The sequence below is a fragment of the Tenebrio molitor genome, chromosome 1, assembly GCF_963966145.1.
Source record: "Tenebrio molitor chromosome 1, icTenMoli1.1, whole genome shotgun sequence".
NCBI classification, from domain to species: domain Eukaryota; kingdom Metazoa; phylum Arthropoda; class Insecta; order Coleoptera; family Tenebrionidae; genus Tenebrio; species Tenebrio molitor.
The window spans coordinates 42,850,722-42,868,659 of NC_091046.1; the positions used below are offsets into that span (position 1 = coordinate 42,850,722).

Genomic DNA, 17,938 nt, shown 5'->3' on the forward strand with positions numbered 1-17,938 from the left:
AATGAAACATGTTTTGCGTTGGTTCAAACAATTCTTAACATTTAAAACTAAGCCTTGAAAACGGTTTTTATTCTTCAATCTTGGACATGCTTACATAAAATATTTTTTCTTTAATAAAATTGCTTTTACATGGTGAACAAAATAAGACAGACTTGATTCCAGGACCAAGGACTTGATTATACAAAGAAAATTTTGAATATCTTGACTTGCCATGTAATCAACAAAATTATCTCGTAGCTCCATGTAGATAAATTACATAAATATAGTCCATTTTAATATGTACACTTGAAATAACTGCTACTTCACTAAACCTAATTTCTTTGCTTCAACTTCATAAATTATCAACCTCCACATTTTAACAACAAAAACTTCCGCTTCTTCGTCTAATACCTGAAACGTAAAATTCCGAACTCAATATCGCGCACGGGCGACGCACTCCTTTAACACTCACCATTTGGACGTCTTGTAAAATGACCTGTGGCTGTGACCCGGCCAAAACTTTGGAACAAATGAAATCGACCAAAGTGGGTTCCGGTTCGCCGATGTATTCGATAATTTTTTTGTTGATCCAAGGGCGAATCTTCCTCTCCATTAAATTATTATCGATAGCTGTCCAATCGAGCTGGTACGCGAACAAAGCGTCTTTTTCCGTCGGTATTTTCTCAATCAACGACTTAATATGCTTCTTCTTTTCTTCCTGAGACTTTAGCGACTCTTCAGATTTCTTCTCGCCATCTTTCTTCGCCTTCTTATCTTCACTGTAATCTAAAAAATCGACCACGAATAAACGACGCGTCGCATTTAAACTCACGATCCCTACCCAAAGGAACGAGTTTTCGCTTCTTCACTTGCGTATTGCTGTCGTCTTCGTCGGGGTTGAAGACTTCCCGAAGATCCAGTTTTTTGCGTTTGGGATCGCGCTGTCCCGTTTGGGGACTGAACGTGATCGGTTTGGCTAGCGTGATTTTCATTCCTGTACCGGTGGGGGGCGGCGGGTTGTCGTCGTGATTTGACGTGAACGAATGCCGAGAATCCTCGTCTCCGACTTGCACTTGTGTCCACTAAAACAAAAACGATTACGATTCCGGTGCGATGCAAAAACGAAATTCTTACTTTCGTCGATTCAGAGTCGTCGTTGGAATTAGCATCCGGTTCCGGAGGCGCTGGACTGTAGTGATTGTCGTCCATGTCGCTGTCACTATCTATAGGTTCGGCTTCGACAGCCGCCAGTTCTTGAGCGGCTTGTTGCAAAACGTACCTGAAAGAACAAATTAGAGAAGATTCGACCCCACTCTCGAGAACCGACTTTTCTCTTTCTTCTCTCTGCCTCTGTCGGTCTCTTTGCCTTTCAACCTCTCTGTGTCTTTCCCGCTCTCTCGCCTTTTGTCTTTCCATTTCTCTTTCTTTTTCCTTCTCTTTTTGTTTCCAGTGTTCCAAATTGACGTCGATCAAGAGTTTGGGTTTGTACTGGTCTTCCTTCTCTTTTTTTGCCTATAATGGAAACACGTGTTTATCGTTCTGATCAGGGTACAAAACACGAACCCTTTCGAATTCCGCACTCGGATCTTCGTGTTCACCTGAGAATATCCTATTTTTCAACTCTTCAATTTCTTCTTTCTCCTTCTGCCGGTCCCTGGTATCGAGTTCTGCCTCTTTCACCCGTTCCGCTAGCCTCCTTTGCAGCTCCCTGCCCCTACAAAATCAAACATTTCGCTGCAAAAAACTCAACACTATCACAAATCCCCTTACTTGTAATACTTGATGTCGTCACGCTCGTCGTCATAATCTTCCAAGAATTCTTTAAGCCTCTTCGCTTCGTGCTCACGTTCCTCTTCTTTCAGTCTTTCTTTTTCTCTTTCCTTTTCATATTCTTTCGCTTTCCTGCGTTCGCGAGTTTCCCAAGCCCTACAACGAAAAATATGTTTTCCAAAACCCGCCTTCTCACTTCTCTTCTCACCTTAATCTTTCTTGATACGCCGCCTCTTTCTCCCTAGCTCTCCTCTCGGCCTTCTTTTTTTCTTTGGCCTCTTCTTCCATTTCCTTCTCCTTCAGTAAATCTTTAGTGCTCTTCTTCTCTTCCCTCTCCCGATCTCTCAATTCGCGTTCGCGCTCTCTGTCCCGTTCACGTTCTCGCTTCCTTTCGAGTTCCCGTTCTCTCTCTTCGCGCTCCCTTTCTCGTTCCCATTCCCTCTCTCTGTCTCTCTCACGTTCCCTGTCTCTTTCTCGCTCTCTCTCGCGTTCCCTGCTGTGTTCGTGAGTCCTAGAAACCGACATTATCGCAACTCTCAACAAAAACGAATCGATCAACGGACCTCGACTTTGATCTTGATCGACGCCTCCTTTTGTCATCTTTCTCCCTTCTTCGCGGACTGGGCGAATGCGAACGAGACTTCTCGCGGTTCTTCTCCTTCTCTTCCTTTTTCCGCTTGCTGACTTCCTTCTCTTCCTCTTGTTTCTAAAATAAAAACGGACGTAAATTAATAATCAAATTGGCGGTCGCGTTTGGTTTATTTATTGAAAAAATATGTTCATACCAGTGATGATCAGGTATACGTTACTGTTTTAAAATTAAAACTGTTCTATTTATCTTTTTTATTGTTGGCAATTTCATTCAATGCTGTAACGAGTTAGAAAATTTTAAACATGTTAGTGTTTAGGGATTTATACAGGGATTGTTTTTATTGTTAATTTTCATGAATCAAAATTATTTCCAGACAAAACCATTCGAAAATATTCTAAAACTAGCACTCCGACTTCAAGGATTCACAGAGGATTTTGCACAAGGATTCAAACTATGTATCTTATTCCAGTTTTCTTGCGGGTTCTTGGTAGGTCAGAAGAGGTAAAGGTTATCCAACTGAATTTTGCCTTCGAGCATCATTTTTTTAGGAATCAATTGTTAATTGCCGAATTATTTCATTTTTTTTTCGTGTCGCTCAGTTTTGTAGCTTCATCTTTAGGTACGTGTGAGGAGCAAAGGCACAAGCGGACTGCAGACTAAACGACTTTAAGATCTCAAAATATATTAATTAAGTGTTTTACTTACTTTTTAGTCATTTTATTAGGACATTAATGACTGTTGGCGTTTGAGAGCACCGAAAGAAAACAGGAATAATGGGGATTCGAGACAAAAAAATTAATAAATAAAAAGGAGCGCGAGACGAGGAGAAACATCGTATTTGTATACTCTGTGGGAACAATTTGACCAGTAGAAAATTTCAAATATTTTCGAATGAATGTACTTAAAGTATGAAGACATTTCTACATGTACTGTTTTAACTTACTCTCTGAACAGACGACATAAATCCTTACTGAACTTGATACGTCCCCAACTTGCGATTCTCCACAATTTCGACGATAACAAATTACACCACGGGCTATAACTTACAAATACAGCCCGTGGCACAAAAACTAACTAACATTACCAAAGGTGGACTAATAATAAGACAATAAATCTGGTCAACACAAATCGTTACAATATAATCTGTACAAATCTAGGACAAATGAGCAAATTTCAAGATGGCAATTGTAACTATTTATGTGTTAACAGTAACAGGAGAAAAAAATCATGTTCAAACCCCACACACACATTTTAATCGTTATAACGTGGAATTTGACGGCACAAGTGATCGCCGTGCGATCACTGACAGCGCGATTATAACGTTAAGATATGTGTGCGAATTTAAATAGGTACAGTGGAGATAACTGTTGACACGTTACTCACCAGCGGCGCCATGGGCCGAACCTAGGTGGGACTGCGTTGCTTCCATTTGCCTGTTTGGTTTCAAGCACCATATGAGCGCAACCTTACTTCTAGTACTTTTAATTTAAGAGCAAATCTCACCCCCCCACCCTGACATGAAGTTGACACTTTCAAGGGGAAAAAACCAAGAACTGAAAATTTACACATTTCCAGTCTAGCTTGCCCGAATTTCAATATCAAATGTGCCCCCATATTTATTTTTCATTTTGATAAACGTTCATTCAAAAGAATATTCAACTTACTTTCATGATCTCGCGGAACTTTCCGATCTCCCTCGTGATCAAGTCACGTTTTTCTTCCTCAACGTCGGCTTCCTCTAACACTTTGTGACACTTTTCGATCACCTCCTCTGCAAAAATTTAAAAAAATATTAAAATCAATCGAACCAACCCCACCTCCCCACCTTCTTTTTTGAGCTCAAAGTTGTTCATTTCGTCTTGGTACTCGTTAATGATTTGCTTGATTCTTTCTACCGCCACAGCGTCTAGAGCTTGCGTTTCTTCATCCAAAACGTCTTCTTCCGGTTCATCTTGAAGGGGCGACGAACCCTTCTCCTTTTTTCTTCTCTCAGCTATGAACGACAACGGTTAAAATACAAAACACTCAGCCTCCACTTATGTACAAAACAATGAAACTTACATTTATGGTACTTATATAAATTTACCGCTAAATACTGAAGAAAGGACATTAAAATAAACAACAAGTGAATTAAGACAGGAAATGGTACCTTTGTATTCATCAAGAACCGTTTTTGTCTTGGCGTCGACCTTGGCCACCAGCCTCTTGTCCCCAACCATGAGATCGTGGAGCAACCTAACAGCCCTTAAGCCGGCGTCAGGTCCTGCTAGTTCACAAAAACCAAATGCTTTTACCTTCTTCCAGCTAATGACGTGTCCGCAGGCGGCCAGAATTTGTCGAATCATAGCGTCGGGCGCTCTTTCTGTGATATTTCCTGTAAAAATCTCTTAGACACCGCAACACTTTACCAAGTGAGGACCTACCGACGAAAACTGTAACGGCAGGGCCTTGCATCTGCTTCAATTGCTCCCTGTTGGGGTTCAGCCTCGGTAAGGCTCGAATTTGCGGTGCGCTGGTTACCTGAATAGGTACCATCTGTCAAAACGTAAAACTTCCACTAAAGACAACATCTAGACGGGGGTGCGATCACTTACATGTTGGAGAGGCATCACGGCCGGCATCAGAGGGGGCGCGGGCCCCCCCATGGACATGTATGCCATTGGAAGCCCTTGCATTATGGGAGGACGACCGGGATAGGACATCGTAAATCTACTTCGGGATCAACTTGCCGCACTGAACATTCATACGATGGGTAGGTCCGACCTAAGATACGAGGTGATCACTTTTCGGCGTCAAAAATGTCCACTACAATGCTTGTTTGTTTATTTATCGAATGTGAAGCGAAAATGCGGCGCACTAATCGAAATTTACGTTAAATTTACAGATAAACGCCACACTTGACGACTCTCACAAGTCACTCATTCACTCACTGCTGCCAACACATGCAGTGTTGCCAGACCCATCGAGTGACATTTCGGTAGATCAACTCGGAACTTTTCGGTAGGTTTCGTAAAAAATCGGTAGATTTTTTAATTTCTCGGCACTGGACGTATTTCTTGTAATAAAACGATTGAATTTTACATAAATAAAAGCTACGCTCTTTCACACCCTCATCATGGTGTAATTTAAACACACAAAAAAATAGGGCATTTAACGGAGTTTGGTGTGGATCACCCCTTCGATTCCAGAAATAACGGCACATCAACCAGTCCAAAACAAAACGCCTTCCAGTAGACTGAAAAAACTAAAAAACAATATTTCTATGAAGTATAACGTTGGAAAAACTTGCAAGAACTTCACGGTTTTTACGTAAACAAAATCGCTGTTTTCCATTTAATCCTAGAAATAGTAGAAATATTGTCATAAAACAATACATATTACATGGCATTCTTAAATTTTTAATTCATTATTTCATTTCTTCGAAAAGTTTTCACGTACAACATACTACATAACATGATAATTTTCCGGCCTTATATGTTCAGAAGCATTATGAACTGTTTCATATAATCTGTTTTCGTTTGTTGCAGCAATTTGAATTTTCGTGTACGTTGAATATGTAAATTTCCCTTACTGTGTTTAGTCAAACTTTACTTAATTTAAATTGTAGCCGTACATTATTTGCCATTGAACCATTATTCATGGAATTGATTATTAAACCACGTTTATCGTTACTTATATTATTATTTCTTCGTCTCTGACGATGATTCATACCAATTGTAATTACATAATGTAATGTGTAATTATCACAATATAAAAGTTAATTGACAAATAATGAAACACATATCACAATAACGGAATTTATTCAACAAATCATCGCTTACTAGCAAAATAAATGGGAAAATAAATTAATAAATTGTGAAACACAATTGGCAAAAGGAGAAAAGCAAAAAAAAGAACAACAAAACAGCTACAGTCATATAATTCTAAAGAAATACGTTCAAGTCCGTAACATGTAGAAAATAACTAAACATAAATAAAAGCTACACTTTCACACCTTCGACAACAGAACACAAAGAAAGCGGGGTAATTAACGGGATCACCCTTTCAACTCCAGGAATAACGGCACATCAACCAGTCCAAAACAAAACGCCTTAGATGTTCTCTTATGCAAATGAAGTAAAAAATGTTTATTAAAAATGTTAGATTATGAAGATTTTTTTGAGTAACTTTTCGGTAGATTTGAGGTTTAAATCGGTAGATCGGTAGATTTTATGCGAATTCGGTAGATCTACCGAAAATTCGGTAGATCTGGCAACACTGAACACATGTCATACCAACATTACCAACGGGTCAACGAAATCTCCAAAAACTGACAAGCGGGATTTTCAATAATGGTAATTCTTTAAACATTCACCAGCCACAAGAGAAAAGAGATTTAATCTTTTTGATCGTCTAGTTAAGTAATACAAAATAGTTGTCAAGACATTATATAAAAAAACGGTTATTGTTTGTTAGAAGCCGCTCAGGTATTATAAAATACGTAAAAAAAATCGCAATATTTTTCAAAATAAGTTTCCTGTTAAAGCTATAATAATCTGAAGCTCTGTCATGATTTTCGAAATTATTACATCCGGATTAAGAGTTTATTATTAATCCCTCACGAAGTGAGAGATTACATTATTTATATTACTCAACAGTCGACACGTTTTCATTACAAACAGCTTACACAATGACACATTATTTTTTTTTTTAATAGACTGTGAGGTTGATTTCAAGCAAAGTAAGAACAATATACTTTGAAACAAAAGTTTAAAGTGTCGCTTGTGGTTTAGTTATCTTTTAAGATGAATTCAACAGGAACAAGTAAGTGAATTTTGTACATTCAACATAATTCGTTGTTGTATTGTTGAATAAGTGAATAACATGCCTCAAATCCTTGCATCAAAAAATTCTTCCATTTTTCTTTACTGACTCAAAATACCTACATAAAGTAACGAAACAAAATGAAGCACCAATCACCAGAGCACTTCTCCAAGCACACATTTTTTTGAACACACATTATTTGTTTACTTCGATATTGTTGTTGAAAAAGATTAAATTGAGTGGTCAAAAGTTTTTTGCGTTACTTCAAATGTTTTGATCTTTGTGTATCACACTCGAGACAATTGCGATAATAATTCATTCAGAATACTGTGGCACATAATACATCAGTGATAACAATCTATCATTTCCTTAATTTTGAACTATAACCTGTGGTACAAAAAAATTATCAATCATTTAGATATCAATAAGGCAAAACACTAAAAGCCGACACTTCTGTCTTATCGTTAGCGACACAGGTTTAGTTTAAGAAAAATGGTAATGTTGAAAGGCAAGTTAGGTATAGCAGACAAGCTCAGTTTCTCAATCTTGAAAAACTTAAATGTTGTGGGTTTTTAGATAATATTATCATGTCTGATGACTATGTCATCACGACAGGAGATCTAAAAATCGAAGCAACTGAATGCCTCGGTGTCACCATGTTTAAACACATGAAGAAGCACAAAGACAACGTAGCTCAGGTAAGAACTTATTTAAAATTTTCAAGATATCTACTGTTTAGTTTGCAATTTTTTTCTTTCAGATAGACGCCCAAACAGGAGAAAAAGACACTTACAACGACCTTCTACGACGCTCCGTCAGAACAGCGTTGCATATGGCGGACAAGAACATAACTCGAGATCATATCGTCACTTTGTGCACTCACAACCACATGAACTGCGTAGTTCCTTACATAGCTACACAATTCCTCGGCGCCAGAATAGCCTCCATTGACCCATCGTTCTCACCACAGGAGATGACCCACTTGTTAAAACAAGTCCAGCCAAAGATTTTGTTTGTGATCCCCCAGTCAGCAGCCACGATTGAGAAGATTCTCCAAGACATTTCTTTAGATTCTGAAATTGTGGTCTTCGGAACCAGCACCAAACACACAGAATTTTCGCATTTTGTCAGACCTCACGAAAAAGAAGAAGAGTTCCAACCTGTCGAAGTGGAAAACTTGAAAGACACAGCTGCCGTGTATTTCAGTAGCGGGACAACTGGCTTGCCGAAGGGTATCTGCATAAATCACTACTCCTTTGTCAATCAACTTGTCAACGCCATGCACACAGAAAATCCAGATTACGACTACATGATGCAGCAAGCACAACGAGTGTCGTTTCCGTTGACAACACTGGGTTACACTTCTCTGTATTGGATATCAGCGGGAGCCATGTTGCTTACTAGCATCCTCAGCGGTTACTGTCGCTTGGTTTGTCCAAATTTCGATGCAAAAGAAGTGTGGAATCTGATCCACAAATACAAACCAGTTCTTCTAACGCTGACCGCCATCCAGGCTATGGAGATGCTTGACGAAGGGCGTCCGCGAGACGTCGACGTCAAAAGCATTCTCAGTGTGATTGTGATAGGATCGGGAATTCCCACAGAATACGCTTTGAAACTGAAAGAACAACTCCCAGATGCCGACTTGTCTAGAGGATATGGACAAACTGAAGTGTGTGGACCTCTGGCCTTGTTCAGAGCCAACGATCGGCTCCACAGGCCGCTCATGCAAAAACCTGAAAAAATCGACTCGGTTGGTCTCCCGGTCGCCGGAGTATCCTACAAGGTACCACCACCGTTGGTCTCTCAAAACAAGTACTAATTCCTCCTCTATTAGGTTGTCGACATTGACACCGAGAAGAACTTGGGGCCACACCAGCGCGGAGAGCTCCGCATCAAATCGAAATTCATCATGAACGGCTACTTCAACGCAGATTCTTCAGAATCGTTCGACGAAGATGGGTGGTTGAAGACGGGAGATATTGTCTACTACGACGAAGACTGCTGTTTCTACGTGGTGGACAGAATTAAAGAGGCTTTCAAGTATCAGGGGTGGTTTATCGCGCCTTTGGTGCTTGAAAATGAGCTGCTGAAACACCCCGCTGTCAAGCTAGCTGTAGTGATTGGGGTGCCAAAAGATGACGGGTATCATCCGATGGGTCTGGTCGTTGTGAGGGAAGGTTTTGATGTTAGTGAGGAAGAAATCGAGAAGTTTGTGGAGGAAAGAGTACCGGAGAGGCAGAGGTTGAGAGCTGGGGTGAAGTTTATCAAGTCAGTACCGATGACAGTTACCGGAAAGGTGAAGAGGAGGGAGATCAGGCAGATGGTTTTGGAAGGGCGATGCGAATGATGAACAGCCATTTTGTCTTCGATCTAGGAACAATATATTATTGTAATTCTTAACTAAGAAATAACAAACATATTTGTTACAGTAATAAATATTTCTTATTTAGAAATTATGATTTTCAAAATTCTTACACCCGGATAAAAAAAATTTTTCTCACGAAGTGGGAGGTTATATTATTTATACAGGTTATTATAAATGATTGTAATCCAAATAGGCGTAAAAACTGAATGTAAAATTTATGGTTGCCGCTCCATATAAAAAACATCAAATTGATGTGAATAAGTGAGTAGATAGGTACACATCGTTCACTCACAGGAGTTAAATTGAATGCAAAACAACTCAATATTTTTGATTAAATCATTAATTCAAAAAAAAAAAATAAAAATCGCATCACTGCCCTTTTCACATAAAAAATGACAGTGACAGCAACAAAACTGACAGTTCACATGAAAGCGGCAAAAATTTCATAATATGGGCATGGCCTGCTTTGACTACAATAATTTATAATAACCCTGTATTAGAAAACAGTCGACACGTTTTCATTACAAATGGCTATTTGCCAAATTTCACTTAAAAATTCCTACTAAAAAGTTTATTAACACGATCCAAAGTTTTGTGTCGTGTAAATCCCTATGGCCAGCGTTAAAAAATGGCACTGTGTAAATACATTACATACCATGTAAACAACATTTCTGTTGGTGTAAAGTAATTAATGTATGTAATACATTACTACATTACAGTAAAATGAGCTTCCTCCTAAGAAATTACCCTTTTTCGTGAGTTCTCCAATTATCCGAATAGGGTCGGGTCCCAATTGATTCGGATAATTGGAGTAAATTTATTTTTGCTCTAATTCCGTGATTATTTTGTTTTGTACGATGGGCCAAACTAAAATTGATTTATACAACATATCTTACCGAATTTCACTTAAAAATTCCTACTAAAAAGCCCATTAACAGAACCTAAACTTTTTAGCATGTAAATCCCTATGGCCAACGTTAAAAAAAGGTACTGTATACTTGAATTAATAGATATTTAATAGTTATTTATTCAACAAGTTTGTGTGTAATTTTTTTTTGTATGAGTGGGCGTGGTATGAGTGCCAAAAGTCCAATTTACACAAGAACGAGTTGAATACAACCTTTTTTTTGTTCGACGATCCCCTTAAAGTCAACAAATCGCTTAAAATTTTTAAAATTAACTTGACATTTCGTTTTGACAAGTTGTCACATTAATCAAAATCCGTTCACATAGAAGAAAATTCTCAAATTCTGACAGTGTCGAACAAAAAATAATTCTAAAAAACTCTTCCGATACCGGGAATCGAACCCGAGCCTCCTGGGTGAAAGCCAGGTATCCTAGCCACTAGACCATATCGGATGTTGCCTAACGACTCAGAATTATTGATATACAATGGCCGGCAAAAAAAATTAGCCATCATTTAAATGTCAGTGTCAAAAAAGCATTAATTACACATTTGGATTTTGACGTAACACAAAAGTGATGGCTAATTTTTTTTTGCCGGCCATTGTACACGCCATACAGGATGAAATTCGAAGTACATCACAATGTTAAATCCCTAAGATCTACAGATTAATTGCTTTCAGTATTACCTTCGGCTATCATTTGCTTAAAATATTGCGTCTCAATGTGCCATTATCATGGAAAATTATACCAATAGATATGATATACCTACATAGTTTGTCCAGCGAGAGATTGGTTGACATAAAAGTCCTGCATTCTACCAAAGCATTCCACGCAGAGAAAGAACCTATACTCCGTACGGTGATAGATTGCACGTTTTTAAATTCTAGTTCCAAAACATAAAGCAGTGAAAAATACTAAACTCTCCATCTCAATTGTTTCACGTTATATAGAAAACCGTTGTATCCCTGCAGATTAATTCCCGCCAAACCAGTTTCTGTGTCTGTCTTCTGTCAAAAAACGTGCAATCTATCAGAGTACGGAGTATACCTACCTAGCGTAAATTATTTTTTTATTTACCTTCAAGCAGTAACATTTTTTGCCCTGAAATTATTGTTAGCATTAAGAGACGTAGGTTAGGCAACTGTGGTGGTAAGTAGGAGTAGTACGGGTGGTATATTGCCTGCGGCACAGGGAAAACCACCCTGGGTAGACGAGCGAACCGCGGCTGACAGTGTCAGGACTAAGGAGTAGGGTCAGGACTGTCAGGTCCAAGATCGGACCACAGACTAAAGATATACAGTGTGGAAACTTTAACTGGAATAAAATTTATAACTTGGACATCGGTCATTTTTATAAAAAATCCCGAAACAGGTCTATTTTTGTTTTTTCTTGCCCACATTTTGGTATAGTATTCAACTTATAAAATTGGTTTTTATTTTTTTGTACATAGTCTTTGAAAATATTCAGGAAACAAATAGTGCGTTGTATTCCTTGCGAAGTGGGCTTTCAAACGAGGTATCACTTGGCATAACCTTATATTTGAAAAAAAAGGGTGGTTGCGCACTTCCGGGAAAACACTCATATTCAGCAGCACAAATCCGGAATGCTGCAGCAAGTTTTGCAAGGGTTCGGAACAATCTACATCGAAGGGCACAGGCGTGTATTAGAAATCGCGGCCGGCATTGTAAATACGTTACTGTTTAGTTATGGCTTTTACATTGACTTTTCCTTTCATTTGGTTTTCACTCTTACTTTTCTTACACGTTTTTGCGGCTGTGTATTTGGTGTTTTTCGGCTATTTCATTCATAGTAAGGTTTTGTCACCCTTTGTTTTTAAAGCGTTTTTGCCGCTATTCATGTTTCGATTTATTAGAGCTTCCAAATGGGTCTCGTTCCGGATGGAATTAAGTTCAATTGGACTTTATGAATTTAAAATGTTTAACCACATTTTCGGTTTATTCACTTATTGAAGATACAATGGTTTACATGTTGTGATGCATTTCAATTTCACCCTGTATATTTCAAAAGAGTATTCAACTTACTTTCATGATCTCGCGGAACTTTCCGATCTCCCTCGTGATCAAGTCACCTTTTTCTTCCTCAACGTCGGCTTCCTCTAACACTTTGTGACACTTTTCGATCACCTCCTCTGCAAAAATTAAAAAAAATATTAAAATCGATCGAACCAACCCCACCTCCCCACCTTCTTTTTTGAGCTCAAAGTTGTTCATTTCGTCTTGGTACTCGTTAATGATTTGCTTGATTCTTTCTACCGCAACAGCGTCTAGAGCTTGCGTTTCTTCATCCAAAACGTCTTCTTCCGGTTCATCTTGAAGGGGCGACGAACCCTTCTCCTTTTTTCTTCTCTCAGCTATAAACGACCACGGTTAAAATACAAAACACTCAGCCTCCACTTATGTACAAAACAATGAAACTTACATTTATGGTACTTATATAAATTTACCGCTAAATACTGAAGAAAGGACATTAAAATAAACAACAAGTGAATGAAGACAGGAAATGGTACCTTTGTATTCATCAAAAACCGTTTTTGTCTTGGCGTCGACCTTGGCGACCAGCCTCTTGTCCCCAACCATGAGATCGTGGAGCAACCTAACAGCCCTTAAGCCGGCGTCAGGTCCTGCTAGTTCACAAAAACCAAATGCTTTTACCTTCTTCCAGCTAATGACGTGTCCGCAGGCGGCCAGAATTTGTCGAATCATAGCGTCGGGCGCTCTTTCTGTGATATTTCCTGTAAAAATCTCTTAGACACCGCAACACTTTACCAAGTGAGAACCCACCGACGAAGACTGTAACGGCAGGGCCTTGCATCTGCTTCAATTGCTCCCTGTTGGGGTTCAGCCTCGGTAAGACTCGAATTTGCGGTGCGTTGGTTACCTGAATAGGTACCATCTGTCAAAACGTAAAACTTCCACTAAAGACAACATCTACATGTTGGAAAGACATCAACGGTGTCTCCCCCCCCCTCCCCTGTTCTCCCATGGACCATGTACGCTATTGGAAGCTCTTTTTCTTTTCCAGCTATTATTTAAATCTGAACAAGAAAAGCCAAGAAAAAATTGTGTAAATTTATAATATTATTTTGAGTAATTTTACGCTATTTTTCTCCTGGATTTTTTTATTTAGATTTAAATAATGGATAACTATGAATAATTTTACGTTCTTTTTCATCTAGATTTTTTATTTAAATCTAAACAAAACAATCCAGGAGAAAAATAGCGTAAAATTATTCGCAAAATTTAGTACTTAGTTTAAACAATGACACATTATGTTTATTGACTCATTGTGAACTGGATTTCAGGTGAAGTATAAATATCTAAGCGAACAGTATATTTTGGGACAATAGTTTAAAGAATTGGTTGTGGTTTTGTTGCCTTTTAAAATGAATTCAACAGGAACAAGTAAGGGCATTTTGTACATCTAGCATAATTACTATGCTATATTGTTGAAAAACATACCATTCAAATCTTTGCACCAACAAATTCTTCTACTTTCGTTTATTATTTTTGTTAAAGAAGATTGGAGTCAGTGGAACATTTCGTTTTTTATATTTGTGCACAAATTACTTTCTAAATAAAACCAAAAATTAGAAGATTATCATGAGTAGGTATTTTACAACGGAAAAGCTGTAATCATCAAAAATGTAGATGTTAATAAGGGCAATAATTTAAAATTCATTAGTGGCACAGACTTAGTTTAACAATGTTGTAAGTGAAAAGGTAGATACCCTCAATCTTGAAGGAAGAACTTGGATTTGTTGTATTTTTTTAGATTACTTTAACTTGTCTGATGACTACGTCATCACGGCAGCAGATGTAAAATTTGAAGCAACCGAAAGCCTGGGTGTCACCATGTTCAAACGCATGAAGAAGCACAAAGACAACGTAGCTCAGGTAACTACTGTTCAAGATACTGTTTAGTTTGCAATTTTTTTCTTTCAGATAGACGCCCAAACAGGAGAAAAAGACACTTACAACGACCTTCTACGACGCTCCGTCAGAACAGCGTTGCATATGGCGGACAAGAACATAACTCGAGATCATATCGTCACTTTATGCACTCACAACCACATGAACTGCGTAGATCCTTACATAGCTACACAATTCCTCGGCGCCAGAATGGCCTCCATTCACCCATCCTTATCACCACAGGAGATGACCCACGCGCTAAAACAACTCCGTCCAAAGATTTTGTTTGTGGCCCCCCAATCAGCAGCCACAATTGAGAAGATTCTCCAAGATATTTCTTTAGACTCGGAAGTTGTCGTCTTCGGAACCAGCACCAAACACACAGAATTTTCGCATTTTATCAGACCCCACGAAAGAGAAGAAGAGTTCCAACCTGTCGAAGTGGAAAACTTGAAAGACACAGCTGTCGTGTATCTCAGTAGCGGGACAAGTGGCTTGTCTAAGAGCATCTGCATAAGTCACTACTCTTTCGTCAGTCAATATGTCAACTTCACGTACACCGAAAATCTGGATTATGAATACATGAAACAACAAGCAAAAAGAGTGTGTTTTCCGTTGACAACACTCAGTTACACTTCTCCGTATTGGATATCAGCGGGAGGATTGTTGCTTACGAGCATCCTCAGCGGCAACTGTCGCTTGGTTTGTCAAAATTTCGATGCAAGAGAAGCGTGGAATGTAATCCACAAATACACACCAGTTCTTCTATACATGACCCCCTACCAAATTATGGACATGCTTGACGAAGGGCGTCCGCGAGACGTCGACGTCAAAAGCGTTCTCAGTGTGATTGCGGCAGGTTCTCCATTTCCCAAGGTGTATGCTTTGAAACTGAAAGAACAATTCCCAGACGCCGACTTGGTTAATGGATATGGACTGACTGAAACTTGTGGAGTCCTCACCTTATTTAAACCCAACGATCAGCTCCACAGGCTTCTCATGCAAAAACCTGAAAAAACCTACTCTGTTGGTCTCCCGTTATCCGGAGTATCCTACAAGGTACTACCAACGTTGGTCTCTCAAAACAACTACTAATTCCTCTCTTTTAGATTGTCGACATTGACACCGAGAAGAACTTGGGGCCACACCAGCGCGGAGAGCTCCGCGTCAAATCGAAATTCATCATGAACGGCTTCTTCAACGCAGATTCTTCAGAATATTTCGACGAAGACGGGTGGTTGAAGACAGGAGATATTGGCTACTACGACGAAGACTACTGTTTCTATGTGGAGGACAGGATTAAAGACGTTTTTATGCACCAGACATTTTCTATCGCGCCTTTGGCGCTCGAAAACGAGCTGCTGAAGCATCCTGCTGTCAAGAAAGCTGTGGTGATTGGGGTGCCAAAAGATGATGGAGATCATCCGATGGGTCTGGTCGTTCTGAAGGAAGGTTTTGATGTTAGTGAGGAAGAAATCGAGAAGTTTGTGGAGGAAAGAGTACCGGAGTGGCAGAGATTAAGAGCTGGGGTGAAGTTTATCAAGTCGGTACCGATAACAGTTAGCCATAAGATGAAGAGGAGGGAGATCAGGCAGATGGTTTTGGAGGGATGGTGCGAATGATGAACTTCACTTTACTTCTGATCGAGATGAACATGATTTATTGTTATTTAATACAGAGTAGAGTAGATTAGGAACAATATTGACATTTGTGTCACAGTTCATATGCGTGCATTTGAATTTTTTTAATACCATTGCCAAGGTCGTCTCTATTTATTTAAAATAGAGACCGCCTTGCCATTGCACATTGATTTGACAATTTTCAAAACTGCGCGACTCTGAACTGTCAAAGAAATCCTATCCTACCCACACAGTTGCCACATAAATTTTCGTACATAGTTGTCAGACTTATCCACAATCATTTTGCATCACCCATTATAATAGTATGTAATTAGTTATTTGTACAACTAAAGTCTATTCAAAAATCAAAAAACCACCAACGTCGCGTTTTCCTCGATAATTACTATCGGCAACGCTGTCTAGTGTAAAATTTGGTGAGATTTGTAATTTTGAGGTTAAACGTTTATTAAGTGTCTTGTTTTTCTGGGCATGTTTAAGTAAAAATAATAAGAATCAATAAATAAATGAAACGTGCTGCTTATCAAACAATATGAACGAAATTCAAAGCAATTGAATTTTATTTTGAATCAAATAAATGTCATAATTTATAGTTACCAACACAGTATGAAAAAATATCTACATAGGGTTTTTTAAATTTTAACAACCTAAAGCAACAGGTAGTGGTTTTTTGATTTTTGAATGGACTTTAGTTATGAGTCATAACAAGGGCGTAGCCCGAGTTAATCAAGCAAATAAGTGAAAAAAAGAGACTTTCATAATGTGTTGTACACAGTATTTTTTTTGCATATCGATGTACAGTCGCGAGCAAAAAATTTTAGTCGTCAAGGTCATTCTTTGACGGAATCGAAAATGCTCCATTGTAAAACAGTCGTAAATGTCATAACCTATCATCATGTTGTATGACATTAACTGTCGTTTTGTTCTCATTTTTTTGACACTTTTTTGACATGGGCATAATCAGGCAGGAAATTTTTTTAAATTTGTGACAATCTAATCAAATTTTGAAATGACATTGACGACCAAAATTTATTGCTCGCGACAGTAAGTTGAGAAATTTGGTCCAAAAGGATTTATGAAAAATTACAAAAAAAAAACAGCTATGCTTTGACATTCATCTCCAAGAAAATGGAATAAAATGATGCAAAAAAGTACTGCTTTCACTACGATTTTGCGTGTAAAAAAGTGCCACTTTCATTATGATATGCAAAAAATGTAATATGTAAAGCTTGTTTGACACGATGCTAAATTTCGTAGTAAATTTGTTAGAAAATGAGAGAGACCCTCGAGAGGACCAATGAACGATCAGGATCATAGTCTGTCTTTGTCAGATCCTGATCGTTCATTGGTCCTCTCTCATTTACTAGTAAATTTTCTCAAAAATTTAGTATCGTGTCAAACAAGCTTTATGTATTCTTTGCAATAATAAATATTTTTCATTTGGAAATTAAAAAAAACAATATAATTGCTGTTTTATTTGTTTATATTTTGAATATATGTTGTAATATGAATATTTGAATTAATAGGATATTAAAATTAAAAAAAAAAAATGTTCCGATACCGGGAATCGAACCCGAGCCTCCTGGGTGAAAGCCAGGTATCCTAGCCACTAGACCATATCGGATGTTGCTAAGTTAGTGGCGATTTTAGCTACACACGATACATTCACGTATTATTACGTAACAAATGACGTATATCACAGAAATTGAAACAAATTTAGTGGGTTCGCTTTCTAGATTAAGATTCTATACTCAATTTCATATAAATGTGCATCTAAGCAAGCCGTGAAAATCTGATTTTCTGTTGGTAGTAAAGCTAAAGCTAGTGACTTTGACTTTCAAAGTTGCTTGCTCTGGGCGAACCCGATTTGACTAACTTTTCAGTTTTTGTCCATTTTAACATTGCTGATTTCAAAAGCAATGTTACGTCTTTTTACTGATTAAATTAAAGTAAT

The 17,938-nt window shown here is 38.3% G+C and overlaps 4 protein-coding genes and 2 non-coding genes across 8 annotated transcripts; 2 read left to right on the forward strand and 4 right to left on the reverse strand.

The window, feature by feature from the left end:
- Positions 1-48: 48 nt before the first annotated feature.
- On the reverse strand, positions 49-5,280 carry LOC138132718 (RNA-binding protein 25). Of its 2 annotated transcripts, XM_069050322.1 has the most exons (15): positions 4,936-5,280; positions 4,765-4,861; positions 4,636-4,715; positions 4,491-4,585; positions 4,167-4,334; positions 4,006-4,112; positions 2,313-2,455; positions 1,958-2,260; positions 1,750-1,905; positions 1,543-1,693; positions 1,307-1,491; positions 1,114-1,258; positions 821-1,061; positions 452-765; positions 49-390 (listed from the first exon to the last, which is right to left on the reverse strand). In XM_069050322.1, the coding sequence occupies exons 4-15, from the start codon at positions 4,558-4,560 to the stop codon at positions 298-300; spliced, it is 2,076 nt and encodes a 691-aa protein (XP_068906423.1). In that variant the 5' UTR covers positions 4,561-4,585; positions 4,636-4,715; positions 4,765-4,861; positions 4,936-5,280; the 3' UTR covers positions 49-297. The 2 variants fall into 2 exon arrangements, with proteins under 2 accessions (XP_068906423.1, XP_068906413.1); XM_069050312.1 differs by having other exon boundaries at positions 4,491-4,715; positions 4,765-4,876.
- Positions 5,281-6,987: 1,707 nt separating this feature from the next.
- On the forward strand, positions 6,988-9,600 carry LOC138132737 (luciferin 4-monooxygenase-like). Of its 2 annotated transcripts, none has more exons than XM_069050366.1 (4): positions 6,988-7,144; positions 7,721-7,842; positions 7,905-8,930; positions 8,982-9,600. In XM_069050366.1, the coding sequence occupies exons 1-4, from the start codon at positions 7,126-7,128 to the stop codon at positions 9,492-9,494; spliced, it is 1,680 nt and encodes a 559-aa protein (XP_068906467.1). In that variant the 5' UTR covers positions 6,988-7,125; the 3' UTR covers positions 9,495-9,600. The 2 variants fall into 2 exon arrangements, with proteins under 2 accessions (XP_068906467.1, XP_068906459.1); XM_069050358.1 differs by lacking the exon at positions 6,988-7,144 and adding an exon at positions 7,251-7,661.
- A 1,199-nt stretch (positions 9,601-10,799) lies between these two features.
- On the reverse strand, positions 10,800-10,871 carry TRNAE-UUC (transfer RNA glutamic acid (anticodon UUC)). The gene has a single exon. It is a non-coding gene; the product is annotated as a tRNA-Glu (tRNA).
- Positions 10,872-12,442: 1,571 nt separating this feature from the next.
- LOC138132821 (RNA-binding protein 25-like) lies at positions 12,443-13,346 on the reverse strand. The gene is made up of 4 exons (XM_069050484.1): positions 13,220-13,346; positions 12,946-13,170; positions 12,622-12,789; positions 12,443-12,567 (listed from the first exon to the last, which is right to left on the reverse strand). The coding sequence occupies exons 1-4, from the start codon at positions 13,329-13,331 to the stop codon at positions 12,452-12,454; spliced, it is 621 nt and encodes a 206-aa protein (XP_068906585.1). The 5' UTR covers positions 13,332-13,346; the 3' UTR covers positions 12,443-12,451.
- A 390-nt stretch (positions 13,347-13,736) lies between these two features.
- Positions 13,737-17,384, forward strand: LOC138122278 (luciferin 4-monooxygenase-like). Its single transcript, XM_069036447.1, has 4 exons — positions 13,737-13,840; positions 14,211-14,332; positions 14,381-15,406; positions 15,457-17,384. Exons 1-4 carry the CDS (start codon positions 13,822-13,824, stop codon positions 15,967-15,969), a joined length of 1,680 nt encoding a protein of 559 aa, XP_068892548.1. The 5' UTR covers positions 13,737-13,821; the 3' UTR covers positions 15,970-17,384.
- A 152-nt stretch (positions 17,385-17,536) lies between these two features.
- Positions 17,537-17,608, reverse strand: TRNAE-UUC (transfer RNA glutamic acid (anticodon UUC)). The gene has a single exon. It is a non-coding gene; the product is annotated as a tRNA-Glu (tRNA).
- Positions 17,609-17,938: the final 330 nt, after the last annotated feature.